The sequence below is a fragment of the Neofelis nebulosa genome, chromosome 3 (assembly GCF_028018385.1).
Source record: "Neofelis nebulosa isolate mNeoNeb1 chromosome 3, mNeoNeb1.pri, whole genome shotgun sequence".
NCBI classification, from domain to species: Eukaryota; Metazoa; Chordata; class Mammalia; order Carnivora; family Felidae; genus Neofelis; species Neofelis nebulosa.
In genome coordinates, this window is record NC_080784.1 from 115,736,457 (window position 1) to 115,763,202 (window position 26,746).

The 26,746-nt window shown below is 36.2% G+C and overlaps 1 protein-coding gene across 1 annotated transcript in view; it reads left to right on the forward strand.

The window, feature by feature from the left end:
- The window catches only part of COL25A1 (collagen type XXV alpha 1 chain), a 477,363-nt gene that overhangs the window by 408,617 nt on the left and 42,000 nt on the right, over window positions 1–26,746 (forward strand). Inside the window, exons 19-24 of the mRNA XM_058721691.1 lie at window positions 12,798–12,860; window positions 16,998–17,066; window positions 18,046–18,090; window positions 19,614–19,658; window positions 20,573–20,650; window positions 26,600–26,623. Coding sequence (XP_058577674.1) covers window positions 12,798–12,860; window positions 16,998–17,066; window positions 18,046–18,090; window positions 19,614–19,658; window positions 20,573–20,650; window positions 26,600–26,623 — 324 coding nt within the window. The remainder of the gene's footprint in view (window positions 1–12,797; window positions 12,861–16,997; window positions 17,067–18,045; window positions 18,091–19,613; window positions 19,659–20,572; window positions 20,651–26,599; window positions 26,624–26,746) is intronic.

A 26,746-nucleotide genomic window follows, 5' to 3' on the forward strand; every position in this document is an offset into this window, starting at 1 on the left:
TGGTACATGAGATAATATGGCTTTAGAATAAACATGTTAAATTATTGAGTTCCCAGATATCATATGGTATCACATATATTTTATGAGTATATTTGGTATAAGTAACAGACTCGAAAACTGTGTTTTTCTGATTAGCATGCAGAAATTTCTGCTTTTGTTTGATGTTTCCAGATTAGTATCATAGACATTCAGATACTCCTTTTAATGTATTTTGTCTTTGGCTTCCTCAGTGGAAAAGCATACCCTATGACAACAGTTTACTAAAGGGTCAAAGTCATTTCCTTATCATTTGATATTTAGCAAAATAACTTCATTAAATATGTGATTTCCTGCTGTAGAGTTAATTTATGGCAGTTACTTAGTAATTCCTGTGCATTAAAAAAAAATCTTTTTACAAATGATCAGAAGGTCATAGATTTTTAAACAAATTTAAGAAAACTATACTCAATATTAGTTTAAAAGAACCTGGTTGCGTTATAAATAAGGGGAAAGGCGTTGGAAAGGAGGGTCATTGGGGAAGGTCTGAGGCAGGGTTTTCTGCAGCACTGGCTCCTAAGTTAGCAGGGCTGTGCTGTCAATGTCAGCTCATGTGGCAGGAACCTCAGCGCTGCACCAAAATCCAGCTGTCCCTTCTCCGGAGTATGAGGCACTGTCATAGAGAGAAAAGAGTATGTAAGGGTAAAGGTACTGGGGCTTTACCCCCTGAAATAATCAGAAAACTATTTCAGTTACCACTATTGTTATCATTACCTCTTACTCATTTTCTGTCTTCCACCATGAAAAACATCCCATGGCATTTCCCTAGTCATATGTGAACTAGTCCAGATGTTTTGAATTTTTTCAGATTGGGAAGAGTGTTGGTGATTTGCCACCTCCAGTAAATGCTTTTATTCCTAGGGTCCTAGGACATTGCCAGATGTATGCCATTGAGATTGTATAGCTGATATTTTCCTTTGTTTTTAAAGCCTTTATTAGTTACCAATTGATAAAATCTTTTTATCCTCCACTAGAGATACTTTTCTCTTTAATTATCAAGTACTGCTGGGGAACTACCCACTGTTTGATTTAAATCACAGATTCTGGCTTTGGTTTAATAGCTTTGACTTCTTGCTCTAGTTCAGGATGTGGGCAGTATTCTTTCTTTATAATGTAGGTAGTAGGTGCTCAGTATAAAGAAGTCATGTTCTGGGGCGCCTGGGTGGCTCAGTCGGTTGAGCGTCCGACTTCGGCTCAGGTCATGATCTCATGGTTCATGGGTTCAAGCCCCACATTGGGCTCTGTGCTCAAAGCATAGAGCCTGGAGCCTGCTTCAAATTCTGTGTTTCCCTCTCTCTCTGCTCCTCCCCTGCTCATGCTCTGTCTCTCTCCTTCAAAAAATAAATAAAACATTAAAAAATAAAGTCATGTTCTGAAGGAGACAATTTAAGAACACATAGTCATTAGTAGTCATTGGATATTTATAAATGTAGAGTTACAAATTTGTAACTTTATGATATAGCTTCATTAACTTGAGATGTTCTTTATTCCTTTACTGTACCTTGCTTCTGCTAGGTTGCTAACCACAGGATAGTTAATTATGATTTCATAGTTTGAATGAGTAACAATATTTAAAAGATGAAACCACATGTATGGATTTAGAATGTGTGGTAGCAAGAACTTGTGTGTTAGTTTATGCTTTGGAAATACTTCTTCCTGTTGCTATCCATCCCCTTCTTATCTGCTGGTACTACAGAAAGCATGCAAATGCCATCCGTTATTTCCAAGACATTGAGGAAACCAGCCATGAAATACCAGGGAAGCTTTGATTCACCACCTGTTGCTCTCGGGGAATGGTGGGGAACTTAATGAGCACCCAAATGCCTTCCACACAGCTCTCAGGAAATGAGCAAAGTGCCTAAATACAGACAGCAGACTCATCTATCTATCACTTCAGAGTCCCACTCAGAGACAAGTGCTAATACCTTGGGCATACATAATAAAAGTCACCAAGAACAGGCATATCTTAATTTCAAACTACTCTTAGGCTTCCTGCACAAATATTGGAAAGTTGTCTTACCATGTGGAAGACATTTGGAATTCCTATTTCATGCATTCATGGTTCATATAGTGTCAAGATGTTCAACTGGGAAAATTAAATTATGCACAATGTACCATGCAGACATTGATCTTCTGGAATAAGATTTGAGCTCAGAAAATGATTTTTATAAACAAGGCTTCCAATATGTTTTTCATGGGTAAAACTTATTATAACTAGCTTTTCTGATAGTACATAAAAGGATAAGATTTAAAGTTACCATTTTTAAAATATTTTTCTCTCCACACTTATTTTGAAAAATGTAAATAGGGGCGCCTGGGTGGCTCAGTCGGTTAAGCGGCCGACTTCGACCCAGGTCATGATCTCATGGTCTGTGAGTTCGAGCCCCGCGTCGGGCTCTGTGCTGACAGCTCAGAGCCTGGAGCCTGTTTCAGATTCTGTGTCTCCCTCTCTCTGACCCTCCCCCATTCATGCTCTGTCTCTCTCTGTCTCAAAAATAAACGTTAAAAAAAAATTAAAAAAAAAAAGAAAAATGTAAATACATTACTTACCCCTTTTATGATTGTATTGCCCTAGTAGTGAAGCAGTATAGACCAGTGATCAAGAGCCCCGGCTTTAGAACCAGACCACCAGTGTATGCGTCCTGGTTCCACCTCCACCAGTTAATGAAGCTGTATCATGACATTGGGCAAGTTACAATAATCTTCCTGTCCTCGGGTTTCCTAATAAAATCATTGTTGTGCATACCTCAGAGAGTTGTTGTATAGATTAAATTAGTTAATATATGTGCAACTCTAAAGTGTTGCCAAGCATATAGTAAATCCCATATAAATTTTAGCTATTACTCTTTTTTTCTCTCAGAGCTCAGAATATTGGAAGCATTGGTTAGGCACCTATTCCATATAGTCTTTCTTAACATGAGTGATTTTAACTTGGAGAACGTAAAGCCATTTACATTCTATAGGTTAATAGACATAAATTCTGGAAACTCCTTTGCAGTGACGGATGAATATCACCTTTAAGAGCAGTAAGGTAACCTTGAAACATCACACTATTTCCCTTTTCCTATAACTCAAATATATTCCAGGGATAAAGGTTGAGGGAACACAACATTCTGGGCATAAGACAAGGTACTATCAAAATTCTTCTTCCTACACTATTCAGAAGAAAAACTGGACATGTAATGGAGGAAATTCTCTAGGCCCCAGGCATAGGGTTGCCCAGACTAAGACATTTCTTAAAAATATGGATTTTTCAATGTCTGCTTTTCAGCTTTCAACAGACACCACCAGTTTACCTCATCATATTCAGAAAGTAAATTGGGAAAACTTTACATAATAAAATTAATAGAGTAGGGAAATACAATATAGTTAAAATTACATCAAATGAAAAAAGTCATTTAGATGGAAAAAAAATTTACACTATTTTCTCTCAAGCTTGATATTTTTGTTCTGGCTTCCACATTAGTAAAGATTTGACACTCAGATTAAGAATTTGAAGATTGGGAGAGTTATGAGACAGTAACTAATTCTTTATACCTCGTTATATGGAATCATCCTTGACACTAAATCATATAAAGACTAAATATTACAGGTGGCAGGAACATTTACTTTGGCATTCTTAGGATTAATTACAATGTTCAATAATCTATAGAAATTTACCATCTAAATCTACTAGAGATGAGGTTCCTTCCTCAGAAAGATCAAATTACATTTTAAAATGGCAGAGGAAGGTTTGAAAGTAACATAGGATATGAAATGCATTCCTAAAAGAAAAAAGAAAAGGAAGAAATAGTGGTTAAAAGGATAAGATTCTATTATTGTCACTTGTAATTATTTCCTGCTTGTACAAACTGTGTCTGAGCAGTTGAGTAATTTTAGAATCCAATTAGGAAACTCATACAACCAGAAATCAGAGATTTTTAGCAGCCGTAACGAAATCTCCAATAAACATACTGAATGTGCTTTCATGATGTAATCCTGTTAACAAAAAAAAAAAAAAAAAAGCCGAAAGTTACGTTTTCTGAGTTTTAAATAAACCTGCTATTGTAGTTCATTTTCATCATATCACCAAGATGTTTTAATTTATACTCAAATTTTATCCTTAAGGGAAATAGTGTTTTTGAGACAGACTCTACTTTCTCATTCTTTTTTTTTTCCCTCAATAATTTTACAAATCAATCATTACAAAAACTAGCTGCCTAGAGGTTCTTATTACAACAAATGTTCTTGCTATAATCCTCAGAAGCAGGTATCATGCTGACTTGAATTCTAATTAGCCTTTAAGCAAGACAAATCTTGTATGGCTAATGCATTCAGTGTCAAGACACATTAATCAAAATTATTGGTGATGCTTTAGCACCCAGGCAAATCAGCACATATTTTCCAAGCCCTGTTGTACCATTTTTTGGGCAATGAAAATTGTATCTGCTTGGGGGTAATAAATATCATGGAAAACATGACTTGGTTTAAGCTGGTATGTTAGAGGATTTTGAGACAGGTAAAAAAAATAATATCTTTTACTGCTTTAATTGATAATGACTTATAAAAATAAAACAAATGGTAATAAACGGAAAACCAGAGATTTTTCTGTGAGTAAAAGCTAATCAGTTTGGACTTTCTGGCCACCATTCCATTTAACAGATGGTAAATTCTGGAAGTTTATAGGGAAACACCTGGGGAGCTATTTCAGTGTGAATGAAGCTGTCTCTTCCTTTCTTACCTTGACCAATAATTCCATCTATGTATTTGTTGACTCTTGTCACCCATATGAAGGACAGCTTTTATGTAACTTTGACAAAAGATTGTTAAGTGAACTGTCCCAATAGCCATTTAGAAGATAAAGGAAGGTCATCTCAAATACTTACTTGCTCTGTATTAAGTGTGGGCTTGAAGAAAAATCAAATCAATCCAGATTTTGTAATGGAATTCTAAAACCTAATGAGACTTTTGATGGTTATTGTAAGATTTCAGAAAGGTCATCTTCTTAGGGAATTTTCTAGCTTTCCTTTGCCTTTTTGTAATATAGAAGGCCAGTTTTTGTTGTCCTCTTTGTTGGTGAATACAGTAATTGTTTGCATTGTTTTAGAGTATTTTGTTTTATTTTAGGGTGTTTTGTTTTTTGTGGCTTTTTTTTTTGCCAGAATACACAGAATCTAAGCTATCTTAGTTGACTAAATTTTTTAAAAGTAACAGCAAATGAGTTGAGCAAAAGTGGCTTCAGTCAAAAATCTTATCTTTGTTGTATTTTTTTTAATCTTATAGAGTGAATAGATCCCACCTACCTATAGCTAAATCTTCTTGCTTGTGTACATATTGCCAATTTATGAAAGAAAGCTGGGTGGAGAAGAAGAAAGAGAGCTCTAATGCTGACCTCATCAGCAAGGGAACTTTTTGTCTGGTGCAAAAACAGGGTAATTTTTCAAATATAGTACTTATTAGCTACTGTGACTTATTTTCATTGACCTTAATACTACAGGATCAAAGTTGTGGCTGCTGAAATGGTTAGCTACAGTTGGAAAGATCAATGTGAAACCGTTAGGCCCTCTGAAATTGGTCATGTGAAGATACACCTTTGATCTCAGCAACAGCTATTCTCTATAGACTTGGTTCTGCATCTTTATGTGCCCTGGCCGCTTAAAACTTTCATTCAAATCAGCATCTTGTGTCAGATTTTCAGATGGGTCTTCTTACTGCTAGGCCTACCCTGTGCTTTACCCTGAATGAATGGCATTTCTTCTGCCCAACCCAAATCCCAGCGTAGTTGCCAAAACCACAGCTACTCTATTCAGTTTTTTCTACCAGCTTAACACAGGGAAATGCGTTACAGTCGTATTGAGACTTGGTTTTTAAGCTCATTGGTTGTGAGCTAATTAATTTAAGAATAAACAAAGGACAAAATTCATGAAACAACTCAAGAGGAGATCATATGCAACATCTAAGACAAGACCAGAAGATTAACAAATTTTTCTTCATTGTGGAATTTGATGCTACATTAGTGCCACATTACAGTAGCACTAACGAAGCTGAGATTTCTGTTTCTGTGACAACCATTTAATCACCAGCTAGCATGTGGCTTGGGTAGCAGAATATGGTGCCAGCTATTAATTGTGTTTCAGCAGTTAAAATGTTGGATTGTGTTAGGGTTCTGATAAATAGTGCTGTATTTTTTTTTATTATTATTATTTTTTCAACTTTTTAAATTTATTTTTGGGACAGAGAGAGACAGAGCATGAACGGGGGAGGGGCAGAGAGAGAGGGAGACACAGAATCGGAAACAGGCTCCAGACTCCCAGCCATCAGCCCAGAGCCTGACGCGGGGTTCGAACTCACGGACCACGAGATCGTGACCTGGCTGAAGTCGGACGCTTAACCGACTGAGCCACCCAGGCGCCCTTATTTTTTTTTTATTTTTTTTATTTTTTTATCTCCAGGCTTTGGTTAAATCAGAGCTCTGTTATTTATTTTAAGTGTTTTAGTTTCCTGTGTCTGTCTGAGGCATAGATCTAGTTGGATGTTTCCAGGACCAGTGAAAATGCAACCTGAAAAATAACAGATGAAACCTGGATTTAACATTTACAGTCATAGTAGAGGAACAGAAAATTTTAGGATGCTTGTTGTTCCCCATTCTTCTTCTCCTCTCTTGTCTTCTTCCATCTTTTCCCCTGTTCTCTCCCTACTTTCTTCCATGATTCCTTTTCCTCCTTCTCTTTCTTCTTTTTACTTGTCTCTTTCCTATATTTGGGCGCTAACTTTACAAGCAGTGACATTTTAAGATCTGCCAGTTGGTTGCCTTCATTCTTTTGATTCCCTTCCACACAGGATCAGCAATGCCAGAAGGAGTGGAAGCCCAATTGAGTTTGTAATCTTGTTCTCAACAGGAACAAAAGCAAAAACCTAAAATGCTATCTCACTTGAGATGGTGAGTGAATAGGTAGAGAGGTGGAGGAGAATTTAAATATATATATGAAACTTGAGAGAAGAACAGATTAAAGAGGCTCTGAAGTAATCTTCTTAACTCATATTTATGCTATTCATTGGTGCTATTCATTGGTGTTCATGACAAACCAATGTTTATTTTTTTAGTATTTATTTATTTATTTGTTTGTTTATTTGTTTATTTAGAGAGTGAGAGAGAGTGTTGAGTGGAGGGGAAGGGGTTCCAGAGAGAAGGAGAGAGAGAATCCTAAGCAGGCTCCATCCTGTCAGTGTAGAGCGCAATGCAGGGCTCAATCCCGGGACCCTGAGATCATGACCTGATCTGAAATCAAAGAGTTGGTCGCTCAATGGACTGAGCCACCCAGATGCCCCCAAACCAATGTTTAAAGCTCTGCCTTTCCCCCATTTTTCTTAGACATTTTGCAGTAACACATCATAAACTGAAAAGATTAGCATTTTTTTACAAATTATCATATTTTATTGTTTTCACTTCAATGGAGGAGCTTTTTTACTTGCTGCATACCTGTGCAAATATGTTTCCTTGATTATGATGGTCAGCATCTGCCCTTTTCAAAAGATCCTCCACCTTATGTTTTCATGTTATTCCTAAAATGCCTCATAGGAATTATAATTTGGATTTTCTAATTCAAGTAATTGCCCAATAAAAATTTTTTTAAAGTCTAAATTTAATTGCTTCTTCATTAAAAGTAATGTACGAACGTAATTGAACTATAATTCTAATTTCCCCTATTGTATCTCTCCTCCATCTTGTGTACTCAGACAAATATGTGTGAATAATTTCCAATTTAGCAGGCTTATTTCCCAGTGATTAAATAAGATCAGATGTGTAAAAAAAAAAAAAAAACAGCTCTGAGAACTATTATATGGTCCAATAAAAAGAGTTATTTCTCCTGTTCAGTGCCCTGAAAACTTACATAGCTTCATTTCTGTATAGTTTGATTTTCTCCAAAGATTTTTTTTCCCAGAAATGTCCCGTGTTTGGATATTTCAGCTGCTTTTCCTTACCTTCCCCTAACCCAGTGTCCTTCCTCTATCCTGGTTAACTACAATTGTGACTATTAGAATAACCAATTGCCTTTTTTTTTGTCACAGAACCATAGGTTGTCATGGCCTTTCTCCTAGATATTTTAGGAGATTATAACCTTTAATCAGTCCTTGTCAAAGAGGCAAGATTTTTTTTACAGGATTACATTTACTTAGAGAAATTCAGTAGTTATGGCCATTTTCTCCTTTTCCTTCCTTACAAGAAGAAAACTCATTCTTAGTAAACCTGTCACTTCTCTACCGTATACACATTTGCTTTTGCAGTCCTGAAGTCTCTGGCAGATGGATATTGTCTCATGAAATGATATATTCACATGAAAATTTAGGGTTACTTGTTGAAAGAAGTTGAAGAGGTATTGAGCATAGCCCCATACAGGTTATAAAGAAACAAGAAATCACCTTGTATATCACCAATAAGTTACAGATATTGTAATACTACTACTAACAATAATAATAATGATGATAACTAGCATTTTTGAGACTGTAAGATAAGGGCAACAATAATAACTAACATTTACTGTTCACTTACTTTATTCTAGAGACAGTACTAAATGCTTTGCTTGCATTATCTATTAAATCTTGATTAAGTCACCCCTTAACAACACCGGAGTCTTCCATCATTGGGCACCTCAGGATTCCAATATGAAAAGCCAGCATTTAACTCAATTCTGTACCTGTGTACCAACAGTTCTCAAAAATTTTGGTCTCAAAACTCCTTTATACACTTAAAAACTAAGATTGAAAGAATTTTCATCTATGTAGGTTACATGTATTAGAAATTAAAACTGAGAAATTTAAAAAACCCACTATGTGTTAATCAAATAACATTTTTAATGAAATATAACTGAATTTTCCAAAACAAAACAAAATATTAGCAAGAAGAGTGCATTGTTATACTTTTTTTATTTTTTATTTTTGGCAAATCTCTTTAATGTCTGGCTTAACAGAAGGTAGCTGGATTGTCATATCTGCTTACGCATTCAATCTGTTGCAGTTTGTTTTAGTTGAAGTATATGAAGAAAAACAGCCTCACTAATTGGACAAGGAAAGATTATTTTTAATAGCCTTTTCATAAAATTGTGGATATTCTTCTTTGATACTACCCAACTGTATCAGTGAAATTTTCCTAATCTGTACACTAATAAAAGTTAAGTGAAAAGGCACTTTGAGAACCTCTGATATAAGCTTAGGAAGTTAAGAAACAACCCAAGCAGCTCAAGACCATGAGTAGACATATTTATGCATCATTTACTTCAACAATTGTCCTTCAAGCCTGAGACAGAAAAGAGACCAATCAATGAGTATTTCCTCCTCATACTGCCAAGATATAGAGAGAATGGAAATAATGTCTCCAAAGTGGCTGGGAGCTCTGGAATTAAATAAATATAAAATTGTGATTTTAAAGTTAAATATGCTATTTTCCCCTTAAATAAATTGAAATAAGAAATGAATACATCAGTGTGATAGATGCTTTCTTAGAGTGAAATAAGGTAAACTAATCATACTCAAAGTCTGAAAATTAGCCAATATTAGTAGTGCTAAAATTATTGAACTGTCAAATGCATTGCTAATTTTACATCTTGAAATAAAAAATTTATTTTTTTTTTAAAGGAACTTTCTATACTTTCCTCAGGAGAACTTAACATATATTGTTTGTTTGTTTGTTTGTTTTTAAGGAAGAAAAATCACTTTGACCACTGAGATCACAAAGCCTTATTTATTTATTTGTGAATTTTGAAACTGCATGCTTCATCTTTTTATAAACTAAACACTAACCTGAATCAGAAATAAGTGTTTTCAACATTCGCTCTTTTTTTCTTCTATTAGTATGCTTTCTTGGTGCTTGTATTTTCTTTGCTAAATAGTGAGGTCAGTTTATTTCTGCTTGAAGATATGTAAGAGTCTTTTCTACCTATGAATTTTCAACCTATTAACTTGCATTATATTTTCATGACAGTAAGTCATTACTAATGATACACATTGACTTTACCACAACTTTTTTCCTGAGGGTGGAGAGAGAATATTTCTGTATTTGTCTATAAAATTTTATTGGGAGAAATATGTTACTTGTAAATAAATGTATTCCATGTGATTTTTTTCATTTAAAATAACAAGTTAAACTCTTTTTAAAGAAGTAGAATGGTCATTGTTGGTTTCTCTGAATATAGTGGGTTTTCATTTTAGACCATTAAGAGATATCCAAAATTATTTGTTTAGATTCTCCTTTCCATTATGTGTAAGAGTGTGGGAATAGGTAGAACAGAGTTGCAGAAAATTTACAAACAATAAACTTAAAGCATTACTTCCCCTCCACCTTTTTTTTTCTTAAACCAGAACCATGAGCATCAGAGCTAGAGATAAATATATTTGAGTTATGTATCAATGTGATACATTTTATGGTAGTGATATCCTTTTGTTCCCCACCTGGTACCCAAGGTTTTATATAGCATACTTTTAAAACTCACTTGTTTCAAAAATATTTGATGACGTTTTACCATTTCTTATAAAATATCCTGTCTGTATCTTCCTGCTCAACTAAGTATCAAAAAAACAAATGTTGAAATATTGCTACATTAAAAAAAATCAAATATATTAAATAGCATTAGCAACTGCTCCAGAAATAATGGGGGAAAAAACAGTAAGTATGGAACAGAGCCATTACATTTTTTGATTTAAAACTTCTTTATAGATTTCATTTGAGCTCACATTGTTAAAAAGAAAATAAAACTTTATGGATATTGAAGAAAATGTGAACACTGGTCTCAAGTGTTTTCTGACACCAAACATGTGGTGTCTTTTCCAACACCAGTTCTCCAACTCTCTGATCCTCTGACACCAACCAGGGGTCCTACAATTCCATCCTATTGTGACACCAACTACTTAGGGTTAGCATCAGACTCCACAGGTTTTTTTTTTTAATTTTTTTTAACGTTTATTTATTTTTGAGACAGAGAGAGACAGAGTATGAATGGGGGAGGGTCAGAGAGAGGGAGACACAGAATCCGAAACAGGCTCCAGGCTCCGAGCTGTCAGCACAGAGCCCGACACGGGGCTCGAACTCACGGACCGTGAGATCATGACCTGAGCCAAAATCGGCTGCTCAACCGACTGAGCCACCCAGGCGCCCTAAAGACTCCACAGGTTTTAAGGGCTTAGTCCCTCAAGGCTCCCACAAGCTGCCATCACTTGAAACCCCAATCACAAATACGAGGTCCCCTGGTTACCTGCCCTTCTGACTTGGCTACAGATTCGAGGATTTAACAACCAACCCACTTTTATCCCCACTCAAGTTTAATAGTTTGCCACCACAACTCACAGAACTCAGAAAAATGCCCAACTATTACAGTCTATTATAAAAGATTAAAATGAGGAGATACATAGGGTGAAGTCAGAAGAGTCTCAAGCACAGGAGCCTCTGTCCCCGTGGAGTCGAGATGTACCATCCTGCCAGCACACTGATGTGTTCACCAACTTGGAGGCTCTTCAATCCCCACTGTTTAAAGATTTTTATAGAGTTTCCATTACATGGACACGATTGATTAAATCATTGGCAATTGGTGATTGAATTCAATCTCCAGTCCCTCTGCCATCTCTGGAGATAGTGAGAGGAGGAGAAGAACTGAAAGTTCCAACCTTATCATAGCCCCCATCAGCCCCCCTGAAGCTGTCTAGGAACCCACAAGTCACCTCATTAGCATAAACTCAGGTATGTTTGAAAGGGGTTTGTTATGAATAACAAAAGATACTCTTTTTATGCTTTATCACTCAGGAAATTCCAAGGGTTTTAGGAGTTCTGTGCAAGGAACCAGGAATAAGACCAAATATATTTTTTATTGTATCACAACTGGTTTCCTCCAGGTAGTGGGGAAGACGTTATGGAGGTATAGCAAGGAGAGATATTTTCCTTTCATGCTGAACATGCCTGAATCTCTTTCCTAGCCACACCTATCAGTCATCTATTGCTGCCTACCATTTTACCTTCAAAACTGAAAACAAACAATTACCTCACAGTTTTGGAAGAATAGGAATTTGAGCACAACTCAGATGGATGTCTCTGGCTCAGTGTCTCCCATGAGGTTGCAGTCAAGCTGTAATCCAGGGCTGTGGCTCCATCTGAAGACTCTACTGGGGTGGAACATCTGCTCCCAAGCTCACACATGTGGTTATTGGCAGAAGTTGGCCCTCACCATGTGGACCTCTCCATAAGGCTGCTCACAGCATGACAGCTTGATTTCCCCAAAGCAAGTGATCCAAGTGAGAGAGAATAAGAAAGGGCCCCCAAGACGGAAGCCATGGTCTTTTTATAATTTAGTCTCAGAAGTGATATCCCATTACTTCTGCCAATACATTCTATTCATTAGATATGAGTCAGTAAAGCAGAGGATTACACAAGGGCATGAATACGTAGGAGGTGGGATCATTGAGGCTTATCTTAGAAGCCACGTACCACATCCACCCTAACGTAGTGGATCTTAATATGGTAAATGATAAGAAATGCCAAACAGATGAGAAAGAAAGTTTTAAAGACATCTCTCTGGTTTCTTTGTCACTTTTACTTTCTAAAGTTTCCCCAAAGCTTTGCTCAGAGTATTTTCACTGATCAAAACCAATTCTAATTAATTTTATAGTAAATAGCTGGATCTCAGCAGGAAAGCCATGTACAATCAAAGGAATAAAATCCCGGTAAAAGTAAATCAGTTTAACTTTACCTATTCACTGCCAAATGAATAACAATTTCATGTGCCTATCTTTTTTTAAAGGGAGAACCAGGTTTCATTGGTCCTCAAGGAGAACCAGGCTTACCAGGGTTACCAGGAACAAAGGTAAGTGGAGTTTTTTCCTTCTTTTATTTCTGAAATATTATGTCATATATTTTTAGTCCATTATGTTGAAAGAAGTGTGAGGTGACTTTATTGTCTAGCTGACCAGATATTTTTTCCTAAGAGAGAACTAAAACAACCTATCATTTATTACAAACACTTTTAATGGGAATGCCATATTAAATAGAGTAATAGGAAGTTCATTCCAGAAAGTCTCAGGTAAGACAGCATGATAGTGAAATATATTAGTTGCTCCAGTTTTCCCCCAATGGTTCCTAAATTGATATGATGCAATTTGCCTCCTGACCATGTGAAAAAGTGGGAGGATTCTGGGGCAGAGAGATAGAACTCATTAGCTTCTGCTCCTTATTGCCAATTTTAGGACATACTTGTAAATCAAGCATTATTACTATTCTCCACTCACTCCCTAGATTTCAAAGACAAGTGCTGATGTCATATAGATTCCTAAGTGCCTCATCTCAAAAGGATCTATCCTGAATAATGTCTACAGAAAGATTCTGTAATGAAAACCATTTCATGATCTTCCACTTGGCAACCCTAAAGAAGGCCCTAAAAGCAAAATCTATATGCCACCATATAAAAAATTATGTTGCTGTGGATATAGTCAGACCCATAGTTCTCTTTTTATCTACCCAGTAAGACATAAAAAGGTACAGCTCTGAGGATGGAACTTTACTCATGACAGACTCATGAATCAAAGGGGCAAAATTAGATCAAACTACATTCTTTTATTTTTAAACTATAGAAATCTTTGCCTCAATGTGTATTGCATTCACCAGAAATAAGCCAGGATGATTTCTAAGAGCTAGAGAAATATGTTCGTGGTCTGTTTTGACAGAGGGGTCTTCATTTCTGCTGATCAAGAGAAAATAACTCTAATCCTAGTAAGTGGAAACTATGTGTGGCCTAAGGGGGACTGAAACTCAGTAGATTTTATGCAAAATTACTGTTTTCTCAAGCAATTTCTTTTTCACATAATGAGCTGTCAGGCTTATTAACAAAATATGAAGAATGCCTGTTTTAGCCTGAACAGATTCACACAAGAAATGCACTTTCTGAAATAAAGAGACAGAAAGTAAGAGAATAATGAGGATTCAGTATTCATATGAGAATTGTTGTATTTATTCAGGCTTGCAGCCTCAGAGCCAGGTAAAGAAAGAAGGCAGCCTCATAGATCAGCACAAAGAAATAGAAAACTTGGTCACTGCCAGAGAGACCCAGGCATGAAGTAGATCTTTAAATATTTGTGGCATTTTGTTTGCTTAAAAAAAAGGGGGGGGGGATTAGAAGAAACAGGTAGTAGGGAGTGGATTTCATCCGTAAATATCTTTTCTTCAGTTCACTGATTTAAAACTACTTTGCAATTTTGGGGCACAGTTGGCTGGCTTACTCAGTAGAGCATGAGACTCTTGATCTCAGGGTTGTAAGTTCGAGCCCCATGTTGGGTACAGAGATTACTTAAAAATAAAATCTTTAAACTACTCTGTAGTTTAAAATAAAAAAGAAAAATAAAAAAACTCCTGATGTAAACCCACAAAATCAACATTAATTACTGTTCATGAAATACCCAGTCTGATTTTATAGACCAGATACTTTTATAATAGATACTACTCTGAACTTGCAATAAAATTAAAGAATGCACTATATTTGTTTTGTATTTCCACATGAAGGAATGTGGATAGGAAATTTGTTTTGTTAATAATATTTTAACAGTTATATTAACAATATTATCAATTTTTAGTTGAACTGCTTGTCTAACATGAATTTGGTATCATAATGGAAAAATCACGTTTATTTACAAATCTCTTTCAGCTGAACATTGGCCTTTTTTCCAGTTGTGTAAACAAGTCTGGATTTGTACCACTAACTTCAGATTTAAAAAATAAACCCTGCATATTTTACCCCTAACACAGCGAAGAGAGATTGTAAGGAAGGAAGATGTATGATGGCATCTAAAAATCTGCTTTATGTACTGCTATATCAGTGTCTGGGAGAGACCTATATCAGTTTAAAGAAATGGGGTTTTATTTCGAATAATTCAGAATGCTTTGAATAAAATGTTTACTCATTAATTCAACACATTTTTTTGCCAGATATTTTTCTAATATTTGAGAATGAAGAGTAAATACAACAAAACCAGTTTCTACACTCCTAATACTTACATTCCAGTATGTGTGAGACAGGGGTGGAAAGAACGAAAGAAATAAACACATGAATAGTATAATTCCATAGAGTGATAAGCAGCTGATTAAGGGCATTGTGACAAAATGTGATTCTAGGTAAAGATATATAGGCTCCATTCCTGTAGTATACTATATGTAAATTGATTTTCTCGGGCTTTTCTCTAAAATAGGCTTATAGTTACTATTTTGGAATTCTTCTATGAAATATTAAAAGAAAGACGAAATAGGGTACACTATTTAAAAATTAAAATTTCATATACCAACAGAGGCCCTTCCGTCTCTAGTCCCTGGAAAATCCCTTCTGGAAGATCTCTTCCATCCAGACGAGTCCCTTGCCTTCCTCCCAGCCTCTCCATGTTCACACTCTTCTCAGTTCATGCTGAAGAACCTTCTTTATTCCTTGCCCTAATCTATCCCGCCTCCCCTGCAAAACCCCAAAGACTTCCCAGAGTTGGTATGATACAGACAAAGATCTTGAAATTTAGAGCCCAACATTACCCATGACCAATCCAATGCTATTCAGTTCTCTTTTCTAAGATGAACCAGTTCCTTCAGTGAGGAGGGTGCCTTTCCACCCATAAACATGCCATCACCAGTCTGAATTCCAAACCTGTTTGATTATTGAAATTCTACCCATCATACGGGAAGCCAACACTCTCTACTCTGTTCAGGAATGTGAAACGACAGGGTCTTCCTGGAGAGCAATTTGGCAAGCTTTTCAAATGTTCATACTTTTTGACCCAGCAATTCCCCAACTAAGAATTTAACCTAAGAAAGTGACCAGATATGTGCAAAAGATTTACATACACAAACATTTATGTAAAAACTGAAGACTGAATACAGTTTTATTTATTTTTTAAGATTTATTTATTTAAATTCAAGTTAGTTAACATACCATGTAGTATTGGTTTTAATAGTAGAACCCTGAAACTTACATATAACACCCAGTGCTCATCCCAACAAGTGCTCTTCTCAATGCCCATCCCCCATTTAGCCCATCCCCCAACCCACCTCCCCTCCAGCTAACTAAGGATTGCTGCTGAAATAATTAAATCTTAGGTCTCCCACTTTAAAAGCTTTGCAACTTTAGCCAAGTTCCTTAACCTCTCTGAGCTTCAGCTTCCTCATCTGTAAATTATGAGAACTAATACCTTCCTCATTTGTCCCAGGGATTAAATAAGATAATGCATGTGAAGTGTTTTATGCAGTTGCTGCATTCATCAACAACAGCACGTCATAAACAATTATAAAATACACCCTACCCATCCTTAGGACACGACTGAAGTCTCACCTCCAGGGATCCAGTCTGGACCATTCAAAACCCTATGGGATTTCCTCTTCTCTCATATAGCCTTATATCACTCTCTTAATTTTTAAGTATTTAATTCCTAGCACTTTGCATTTATAAGTTGTAAGATCAGGATGACAAATTGTCTTCATATTTCAGAGAAAACTGAGGCTTTCAGAACTTAACTAATTTGTCCCAAAACACGGAACTGGTAGATAACAAAACCAGGATTAAGACCCAGGATGTCGGATTATAATACCTGGCATTCAACCACTTTGCCGTGCTTCTTCCTGGCAGATCTTAAAATGTGGCTACAGAATGAAAACTGTGTCCATGTCTGTGTTGAGATACAATGATGGCCCTTATCAATTCCCTTTAAAGGTCTTCTGTTTACCAACGTAGGTATCAGACAGGCATTACCAAACCATTTCCTTGTCTATAAAATAGAAATGATAATACAAACATTGAATAATTGTTTTGATTATTAAATGAGATAATCTATGTTGAGATTAATACATTGCAGGATACATAGTAAATAAATGGTACCTCTGTGCTTTCCTTGATTTAATTCAATTCATTTATTAATCGACAGGGACAAGCCTGAGTGTGAGGGAGATTGCCATTTACTTGTTTTGTGTTTTGTGATAGGGTGAACGTGGGGAGGCAGGGCCTCCTGGAAGAGGTGAGCGAGGGGAGCCTGGAGCCCCTGGACCAAAGGTCAGTTATTCTTGCGTTGGAACATAGCTTTCTTTGGTTTGGAAATGTGTCCTACTTACTTTATTTTTTTTAATGTTATATTTAATTTTGAGATAGAACAAGTCGGGGAGGGGCAGAGGATCCAAAGGGGGCTCTGTGCTGACAGCAGCGAGCCAAATGTGGGGCTCCAACTCACAAACCGTGAGATCATGACCTGATCCCAAGTTGGACACTCAACTGATGGAGCCACCCAGGTGCCCCACTACTTACTTTAGAACATGAAACTAAAATACAGTTCCTCAAAAGATACTAAAACAGCAAAAATCACAATATATTGAAATGCACACTGATTGGTTCTTCTCAAAGGGAATTTTACAATTCAGCTTTTCCAGTTTTCTCTGTTCTGTCTGGTGAACAAATTTAGTAACACATCCAAAAGTAAAGGGGAGGTACTATTGTATTAGCATGTTATCACTCAACGTGTGTTAAAGCTTACTGAGAAAAATGTTGATACGTGCTGTGTTAGTTTCTGCGGTAACTTGAAGGTGTGTACACCCTGAAAATATCAGAGCTAAGGATTTATTTGACGGTTCAGTCTTTATTCCTCTACACTTCCTACAAACTAATATGGCAACACTTTATTCTAATAACCCATCCCAGAGACACATCACTCTTTGTTGAAAAAGAAATGTATGCCAACACTGTTGAGACTAATGAGGATTATTCACAGAACACTTCCCATCCACTGGTGGGTGGGCAGTCTTCAGAATTATAATGGAATGAAGGCGGTGGAGAGACCAGGGAAGGAACTAATGACATGGTGTTAACTACTTATGCTTAGTTGTTATAATAGTCAACATTATACAGAACCATATATTTAGGCAGTTAAAATAAAGTGTTTCCATTTTTCTTCATTATTCTGAGTCACTGCTAATTTCTTTTTTCTGTTCTTATCTCCTCTGTCATTTCTCTTTTCCATCTTCGTATTCTCCTATAATAGGGGAAACAAGGTGAATCAGGAACTAGAGGCCCAAAGGGGTCAAAGGTCAGTAACCAAGTAACCATTTTAATATCACAGGAGGCCTTCAAGAGTTGTGGCTTTTGCCTTTTCCGCAGAGAATCACGTTTTAAACTGACAGTGGGATTGCATTATTTCCATCCTAATATCTCAAAACAATTGGTTTGTTTCATCTTGTTTGTTTTTGTGTGTTCGTGTGCTTCAGATTATTCTTTAAGAGAAGTTGTATTTCCTATTACACAAGATGAACTTCTTTGGGAAAAAAATGCTCTATTTAATTTACATTATGTAGGGTATAATCTTATTTTTTATTTCCTGACTGTCTTTGTGGTAAACGTTCAAATTGTACTTTGTTTTAAGTTAGTTGACTCCCTCCATGGCATTAAAATTTCACCACCAATTGAAATTCTTTCCTTTATCGTGCTCTTTATAGTATCTGAAATAATCTACATACTTAGCAGAACCATGTGAAGATGTTATTAGCTAATAACATGAAAAAGTGGATAAAAAATGAAGAAAACAGGAAGCAGAAATTATTAATTCTCTATTCAGAGCAAATTTGATTACTATGGTCAATGTTATCAGCATAATGTGAGTGGAAAAAAAATTAAAATCTCTTTTCCTGCTTACCTTCATTGGTCCCTATCCATTTTATGAAATATGTAGAAAGACACATTAAAATTCTTTGAATTCCACTTAGGAAAAGGACTCTAAATTTAAGGCTGTCTTAAAGAACTTTCAAATCTACATAAGTTCAAATCTCTTCTCCAAAATCTGTTTAGACTTTTAAGAATTTTGAGTGCTCTCAGAGTGATGTATGTGTGGTTTGATGCTTGGACTGTTCCTGGTTTCTCTCCAGGTTGGGTAATAACACCATGAATGGGACTTTAGTGATTTTTCATATTGCTTTGGAAAAACAAAGCTGGCTTTGCCCTACCCATGACCTTCAGCCCTGCCAACCTGTTCTAGCCAGCTGCTGTCCACTTCAGCACCTTCTGAGTGTTAAAAGGCCTATACCTCTGGAGAAACTTTTCCTTAGATCTTTATTATCATCAAAGAGAGGCCTCACTGGTGACCTTTCCCTTCTAAACCCCTCTAGAACGAGCTTTCTGTTCCTTCCCTATCCAGATTATCTAGATTTTTTTTCTTAGAAAAGAGACAGCCCAATTGATTGGCTCTTTTTCCCTTTGCCCCAAATCTCTTCTTATAAAAGAAAGAATATGGCTCAATCTGAGAGGTAAAAGCTTCTTTGAGTGTCATAGAAACCATTTGCTTTGCTTTTGAAGATCCCTAGTAAGAGAGTTGCTGGATATATTTTTGTTCCAAGATACTCTGTCATCTGAAAGGAGAATTTTAACTCACTTAAGGTGCATCTTAAAGAAGTATTTGCTGTGTCAGTGGTAATTGTTCTTCTAATTGTTATTTCCACCTCAGAAGTTCATATCAAAGGTGCTGCTGCATGGTATTAAATACATCCTTAGATTTGAGGTATTTCTGGCTGTTGGCCCCACTAGTAATTCAGCTTTTTTTTTTCTTTTCTCTGTGGAAAGGGTGATCGTGGAGAGAAAGGGGACTCTGGAGCCCTGGGACCAAGGGTGAGTACATCTCTCATCTAACCTTTTGGCCCCCTACAAGCCTAGATTTGACTCATGTGTCCATGTGCCTTTCACATGGCACCTAGACTAATAATATCCAATAATAACACTGGAGGTAGACTCGAATTATTTCTGCTGCTTCCCCTTTTTTTCTTATTTTTTACTGTACTCACCGGACCAATGAGTGTGTAGATTCTAACACATAAAATAAGCTCCATAAGAAGGGCTAAAGAACTCTTTCCACTTTCTCTTTGCTAAGTGAGCAAGACCAAGCCCATAACCATCCATTTAATAGAATTATCCGTTTTTCAATTATAAATAAAAGCAATACCCCATATTTTCAAAGTCTTTTTTAAAGACAGGCAGGGAATTAGGACATGACTAATAGAAATTCGGGGCAGAGCTAATGAGTAGGGTAGATGCTTTATATTTGTTCCCTATTTGGTTAAATTTTAATGGAATTGTATTCCTATTGAGAAAGACAAGCATTTCCTACAGAACAGTGTTCTATCTTCTTAAAGAATAAGGAAACAATCTATGAGATGTAGATGAGTAGAAAGAGATTAGGGACTGCTTTAATAAATACTGTGTTAAAACCATCAAAATGTTGCAAATTGAATTAGATTAGCCTACATTTTATAATTTTCAGAAGACAGCTTTAGAGATTGAATCCTATCTCTTCTTTTAAAATCAGATTTCATATCTTTAATCTACCATCTATAGGAAGTTAAAAGCATTTGCCTCCTTTGAAATAAAGACAAAATTTGAACATGATTTTTCTAAAGTGCAGTTGGGCCATACAGAGGAATTGATGGTCAGAGAGGGCTCTTTGTTGCTATTTATGTTTTTGCCACAGTCCTTTGTACAACCTAGCCTAACTTCCTTGATTTTCCCTTGGTTGGTTTTCTTCATAGGGTCCACCTGGTCAAAAGGGAGATCAAGGAGCCACTGAGATCATAGACTACAATGGCAACCTCCACGAAGCCTTGCAGGCAAGTGACTGCTTCCTGCCCTGGCACAGTGACACTGATGATCACCCATGTAATGTGTGTAATATCAGCTTCCACCCCCACCCTGGCATCCCAGAGGGCTCCACTGCTCAAAGTACACCTTTTCCCTGATCTCTTGAGCCCATCTCCTTCTCCCTGTCCCAGTGTATCCTCTTTATTTCTCAGCATTTTTTTATCTTTCCTTTTCTTTCCCTTCTGCCTTCAGATATGCTTTAGTGTTATCTGGTTTAAACCTTCTGTTCATTTTGCCAATCTTTGTCTCCCTTGCTTGGAAAGCAAGTATAGCAAAGCAATTAAGAGTCATGTGGCCCTGGAGTCAGAACTACCTGGCTGAAAATCTCTTGCTTACTAAGTTCATGACCTTGGACAAGTTATTTCACTTCTCTGTGCTTCAGTTTCCTTGTCTATAAAAAAAAAAGGATAGTGGTCTTACCTCCCTCAAGGGTTGTTATGAGAAGTAAATGGCTAAATACATATTATACACTTGGAAGTGCCTGGCACATAGTAAAACTTCCATAGGTATCTCTTATTGCTGCTACCATTCATAATATAATGTGTTACTACCATAGAGAAGTACCTATAGAGTAAGAAGCCATAGACTGTATGGCTTATCGCCATTACCTTTGCTTCCTGTTCGTCCTTTTCATGCTTAGACTCCTGCATTCTAGCCTATATCAAAATTCTGTTGAAACTTCTCTTAAAAAGGCCAACAATGACCTCTAGGTCAATCTCACTGTACTCATCACCCTTGATTTTCTGTGACATTTATACTAAACTGCCTTCCTTTTGAAATTTTCTTTCTGGTTTTTCGAATCCTCTACTCTAATTTCTCCCAGGTTTCCTCTTAGTATTTCCAGTTTCTCTGTCATACCCTAATTTTTGGTATCCTCAAGTCTCTGATCTTTTCTTGGTTCATTCACTTGCTCTGTGTTCTTCTGTGTTGTGTCTTCCCAATCTTTCACCCTCCAGGTCTAATTTGCATGTACCTCCAGGTGTCTAAGAATATTTCCACCAGGGATGCACCATTGCTTTATCATCTCCCACCAACACACACAATTATACTGATTACTTTTCCCTTCCATCAAATGATTCCCTTTTTTAACTAATCAATTGCTGTTAATGATACTATAATTCTTTAACTTTCTTGGGATAGAATCTTTAGAATCATTTTAAACTATTCATAGTCCTTCGTCCATTACATCTAAACAGATGCTGCTATTTCCTTTTTCAAAGTGTCTCCTGAGGTTGCCTTATTCTCTCCATTCTGAACTCAGTTCACATCCTATTTGTTTCAGGGCTAACACTGCAACAGCCCCATCACCATTCTTCTGGTCCTAGTGCCTCCCAGTCCTTTCTAACCCATCCTGCATATCACTCTAAGCTAATTTTCCTAAACTATTATTATTTTGAAGGCTCTGATCTGCTTAGAAACCTAAATGACCACCTTGCCTACTCTATCAAGCCCAAACTTCATTTGACTTTCAAAGCTCTATAATTCTACCTATAATAGAGAATTTCCTATTTCTCCACAGAACAGATTTCCCGAGAGTGGCCATATTTATCATACCCACAAAAATCGCCCTCTTTTTGCCTGGTTCATCCCATTCTTTTTCCCTTTCTTTCATCTGTCTAAATCTGATCCAACAATATACTGCTGCCACCCAGATGATTCTTTCTTTCAATCCTTTCAGACATCAGCAGTCAGGCCCCATTAGCTTAACCTTTAATTGTTCTCAAATCACATAATTTATTTTAGTCTCGCCTCTTACCAGATTGTAAGTTTCTTGGTGACAAAAGTATATCTCATGCTTATTTTATATCCCCTGATGTACCTGGCACAGGCCTAGGCATATAAATATTGAATAAATGGTTACTGATAGATAAGTGAGTACACTTAGCCTATATGTACAATCCATTTCTTTGCTTGAATACCAAATTAATTGTTTTAAATATTTGCTATTTTGTACTTGATTGACTGATTTCCCCCATCTTTATGACTTCACTAACAGTGTCTAATTTAGTTGATCTACATCTTTTTGGGTGCTTTGCTACAACTACCATTTTTAACTAGTAAAGCATTTATTAAGTAGTTTTTGTAGATTGTTTTCAGCACAGCCTCTTTTTCTTTTCATTCTTTTTCTTCTGGTAAAATGCAAAGAGAAGCATGCTCATTGCTTGAAGAAATGTTGCTTGGTCAGTAGGTTCAGTCAATAGGTTGAATAGTGTTCCTCAGTACACCTGGATTAGATATAAGCAGTAGCCTTTGGCTACTGTCAACTTCTAGAACCAGATTTCTAAATTGTTCCTTTTCCCCCACAAATTGATAACTGCATGTGGAAAGAGAGAAAAAGAGAATAAGAAGTTTTGGTGTACCTACTATGTTTTCAAAGCTTTTACTTATAAAATATAGGGACATAGTTTTTAACTTAATTTATTAGTGATTAAATTTCTCCTAAACTGCTTTCGGTGACACCATAATTCTTACTACCACCTTTAAAAGGTATACATTCTCTTAGCTTCCAAGAAATCCTCCAATATTATAGGCTATGACCATTTCTGGGAAAACTGTGAGTCTTTTAAAGTATCCATTGCATGAACAGAGTCAGGCCTGAAGCAAGCTACTCTCGGTCTAAAACCAAAAATCTGTTTTGATTTCCTCTCTGCTATTAACTAGCTGAGTCATTTTTGGGAAAGCAGTGAGTGTATCTATACTTCATTGATCTTATTTGTAAAGTAAAGATGTTTCAGAATAGATTCTTTCTAAGAGTCCATGAAATCTAGTATTATGGTTAAGGTCATTTTTTAGGAGCTCCTGAACATCCTTTGTAAATATACCTAAATGCACGGTACTTTTTAAAACATTGACACCCACATCTTGATATGAAAGGATATATGTGCTCAGTTTATTTTTCTGCCTCAAGTTCTTTATGACAGTAAACCAGTCAATATCCATTATAGTCAACTAGTTCGCGTTTATGCCTCAACCTAAATAAAGATTTATTGTTTTTATAGGGTTAGGCAATTACATGTTATGCTTGTAAATAGTTTTTAGTTATTTTTTTGAAACTATTTGTTTTCCTAATCTAGTTCTCTAGTGGAACAAGGGCCCCTAACAAAATCAATTAAGTAAGCAGCCATTAGACTGAGAAGGAGGTAGTAGACGTTTTTTCTTTTAATTCTGTAACTACTGATGGATATTCACCATTTTGTCCATTTCATTTTATTATCTCCTCCTCTAAAAAAAATATGCAAAAAAAATCTAGATTAGGTAAATAAATACATAATACAATTATAAAAATGCCACATTAAAAATATACAATTTTGCCATTGCTTCTATTGAAAATTGTTATTTACAGAAACATTTGCCATACTCCATTTACTTTGATTTTTAAGTTTCCACAATTAGCAGTAAATCCTCTCCATTTCCGGACTCAAGTTTTTAAAAATGTTTAACACCATCTAAATTAAACCTATCCTCTAGTAAATCGTGGGTGATTTTCAGCTTGCATCATTATGAGAAATGAAAGAAAATAACCTTTAATTCTAAAGAGATTCACATAAGCATCTGAGGGAATAAATGACAAAACAGCTTGCGAGACTTTCAACAATTTACAGTTGCTTCAGCTCATGCCTCCCATTTCACATCGTGCCTCACCAGAAAACAACGTGTCTTTCTTCATCACTACCAAAAATTCTGGTTTTCCAATCATTCGTGGAGTTCAAGAGAGAACCCTGCTGAGTTCCCATAGGTGTAAAGTGGAGGAACCAGATACAAGAAATTCAGAGTGAGCCAATATCTTTAGGATGTCTCTGTGTGCCCGCACACAGGTGCTTCAGGATGGTGGTAAAAATGTTGTTGAGAACTTAGCTTAGTTTCTCATTTATTTTTTTCTTGTTACCTGGATGAAACCTGCCTTATGTAACTGTTAGGTCTCACAAAATATAGTTATTTAACAAGATCACGTAAACTCCATCTGTTAGATAGTTCAGTTACCATTAATAGTATGCCTTTATTATGCAACTCATTACAAAACACATTGTTAGCCTTACATTAAAAAAAAAAAAAAAGCAAACTAGTTTTGTGTCCAGGTGGAAAATGAATTCAAATACGGTACATTTGGAAAACCTCAGAGAGTTCAAATTGTAAACTCTCTTCCCTTTCTAAAATTTTAGGATTCTTTTAGGATTTTTTGTAGTTAAAAATATATGATTGGAGAATAATGATAAAGAAATTATTTCTACTCTATAATTCTCTAATAACCTTTTTAAAAATGACTTGCCTACTTACAGGGGCCAAGAAGTAGCTTTCTCATAGCAATAAATCTGACTCTTGCTCTAGATGAATCCCTTGAGAGAAAGTAAGTGGTACCTTATGTTACACAGATATGATAGGCCTTGGTATTTTTTTTTACCTTGCCCCTAGTATGTGACCACTTTGCCTTTTGTCTTAGAAGCACTGGTGGTTTCTTTCCTACTGTGTTTTCCATGAAGCTGCAATGACCACGACTGATTTTATCATAGCTACAAACCATTTGTACACGTGCATAAATATATCGTTTTCTACGGAATGATGAGGTCATGTCACTAGAGATTCAAGTGTTTGAAGTAAGATCAGTAATATTAAGTTTATTTTTTGCAACAATAATAAACAACAGCAACAATGGCAACCTGAATCAGAAATGGGAATGGAGGAGTAGAAAACAAAGGGATGGTGTCAAACCGATATTCACAAGTTTACACGTAACTGGATAACGTGTTTCTTTGAGCAGAGTCCCTGATGGAAAATGTGCTCCCTCTGTGACCAAGTCACATGGTGATGGGCCCTACAGAACTCTTCGCATAGGACCTAGACTAGAAAACATTAGTGCAGTAACGGTTCATGGATTAAGGGTCAGATGTTGTGGAGATTCATTCTTTAACAGAATACATTTTGTTATAGTACTGTAGTACTCCACAAACTGGATGAATTCCATATCAACTCCTGTCTTTAGCCATAGCACCCAAAAAAGCTAATTATAATGCAACAAATAAGCTACAGACTAAAAAAGAAAAAAACTTACACATACAGTTGGACATTTCCATTTTCTTTAATTTAAGTGCCCTAGAATGGAACTCTCGTGAATAGCAGTCTCTCAGGTCACAATTAAGCCAACACACCTCTACTGTACACCATTTAGCTACAGACATTTTTTTAATCAAGTGAATTAAAGTTTTGACATTTTCTTTTTTCTTTACACATAGATTTTTTAAAAAGAAAAATCTGAAAATAGTTTTAAAAACAATCTTTATCAGGGAATGAATGGAGGTCTGACCCCACCCCCAAAATCTTTATAACTGTATTGTATTCATTTAAATCTTATTTTTTTATTTTATTTTTTTTCAATATATGAAGTTTATTGTCAAATTGGTTTCCATACAACACCCAGTGCTCATCCCAACAGGTGCCCTCCTCAATACCCATCACCCACCCACCCCACCCTCCCACCTCCCCATCAACCCTCAGTTTGTTCTCAGTTTTTAAGAGTCTCTTATGCTTTAGCTCTCTTCCACTCTAACCTCTTTTTTTTGTTTTTTTTTCCTTCCCCTCCCCAATGGGTTTCTGTTAAGTTTCTCAGGATCCACATAAGAGTGAAACCATATGGTATCTGTCTTTCTCTGTATGGCTTATTTCACTTAGCATAACACTCTCCAGTTCCATCCATGTTGCTACAAAGGGCCATATTTCATTCTTTCTCATTGCCACGTAGTACTCCATTGTGTATATATTCATTTAAAGATAGGTTAATATGTTCTCAGTATCTTCTCAATCACTTATAAGACATCAGGCTTGCCAAAACACATTCAAGGAATTTGATCATTTCAAAAATGTATTGTTGTACTTTGGCACACAATATAGGTAACTTTGTCTTTGTCAATACATTTTCCCAACAGAGGATTACCACCTTAACTGTCACGGTAACTCCCATGCATGATTTCTGTGGTTTGTGACTTCGTGGTGTTGATGCATGCCAATGATAATGGTACTAATGTAGCAATTGTTTTTGTCTGATATTTAGTTTTATGTCTCCTTATTAATAA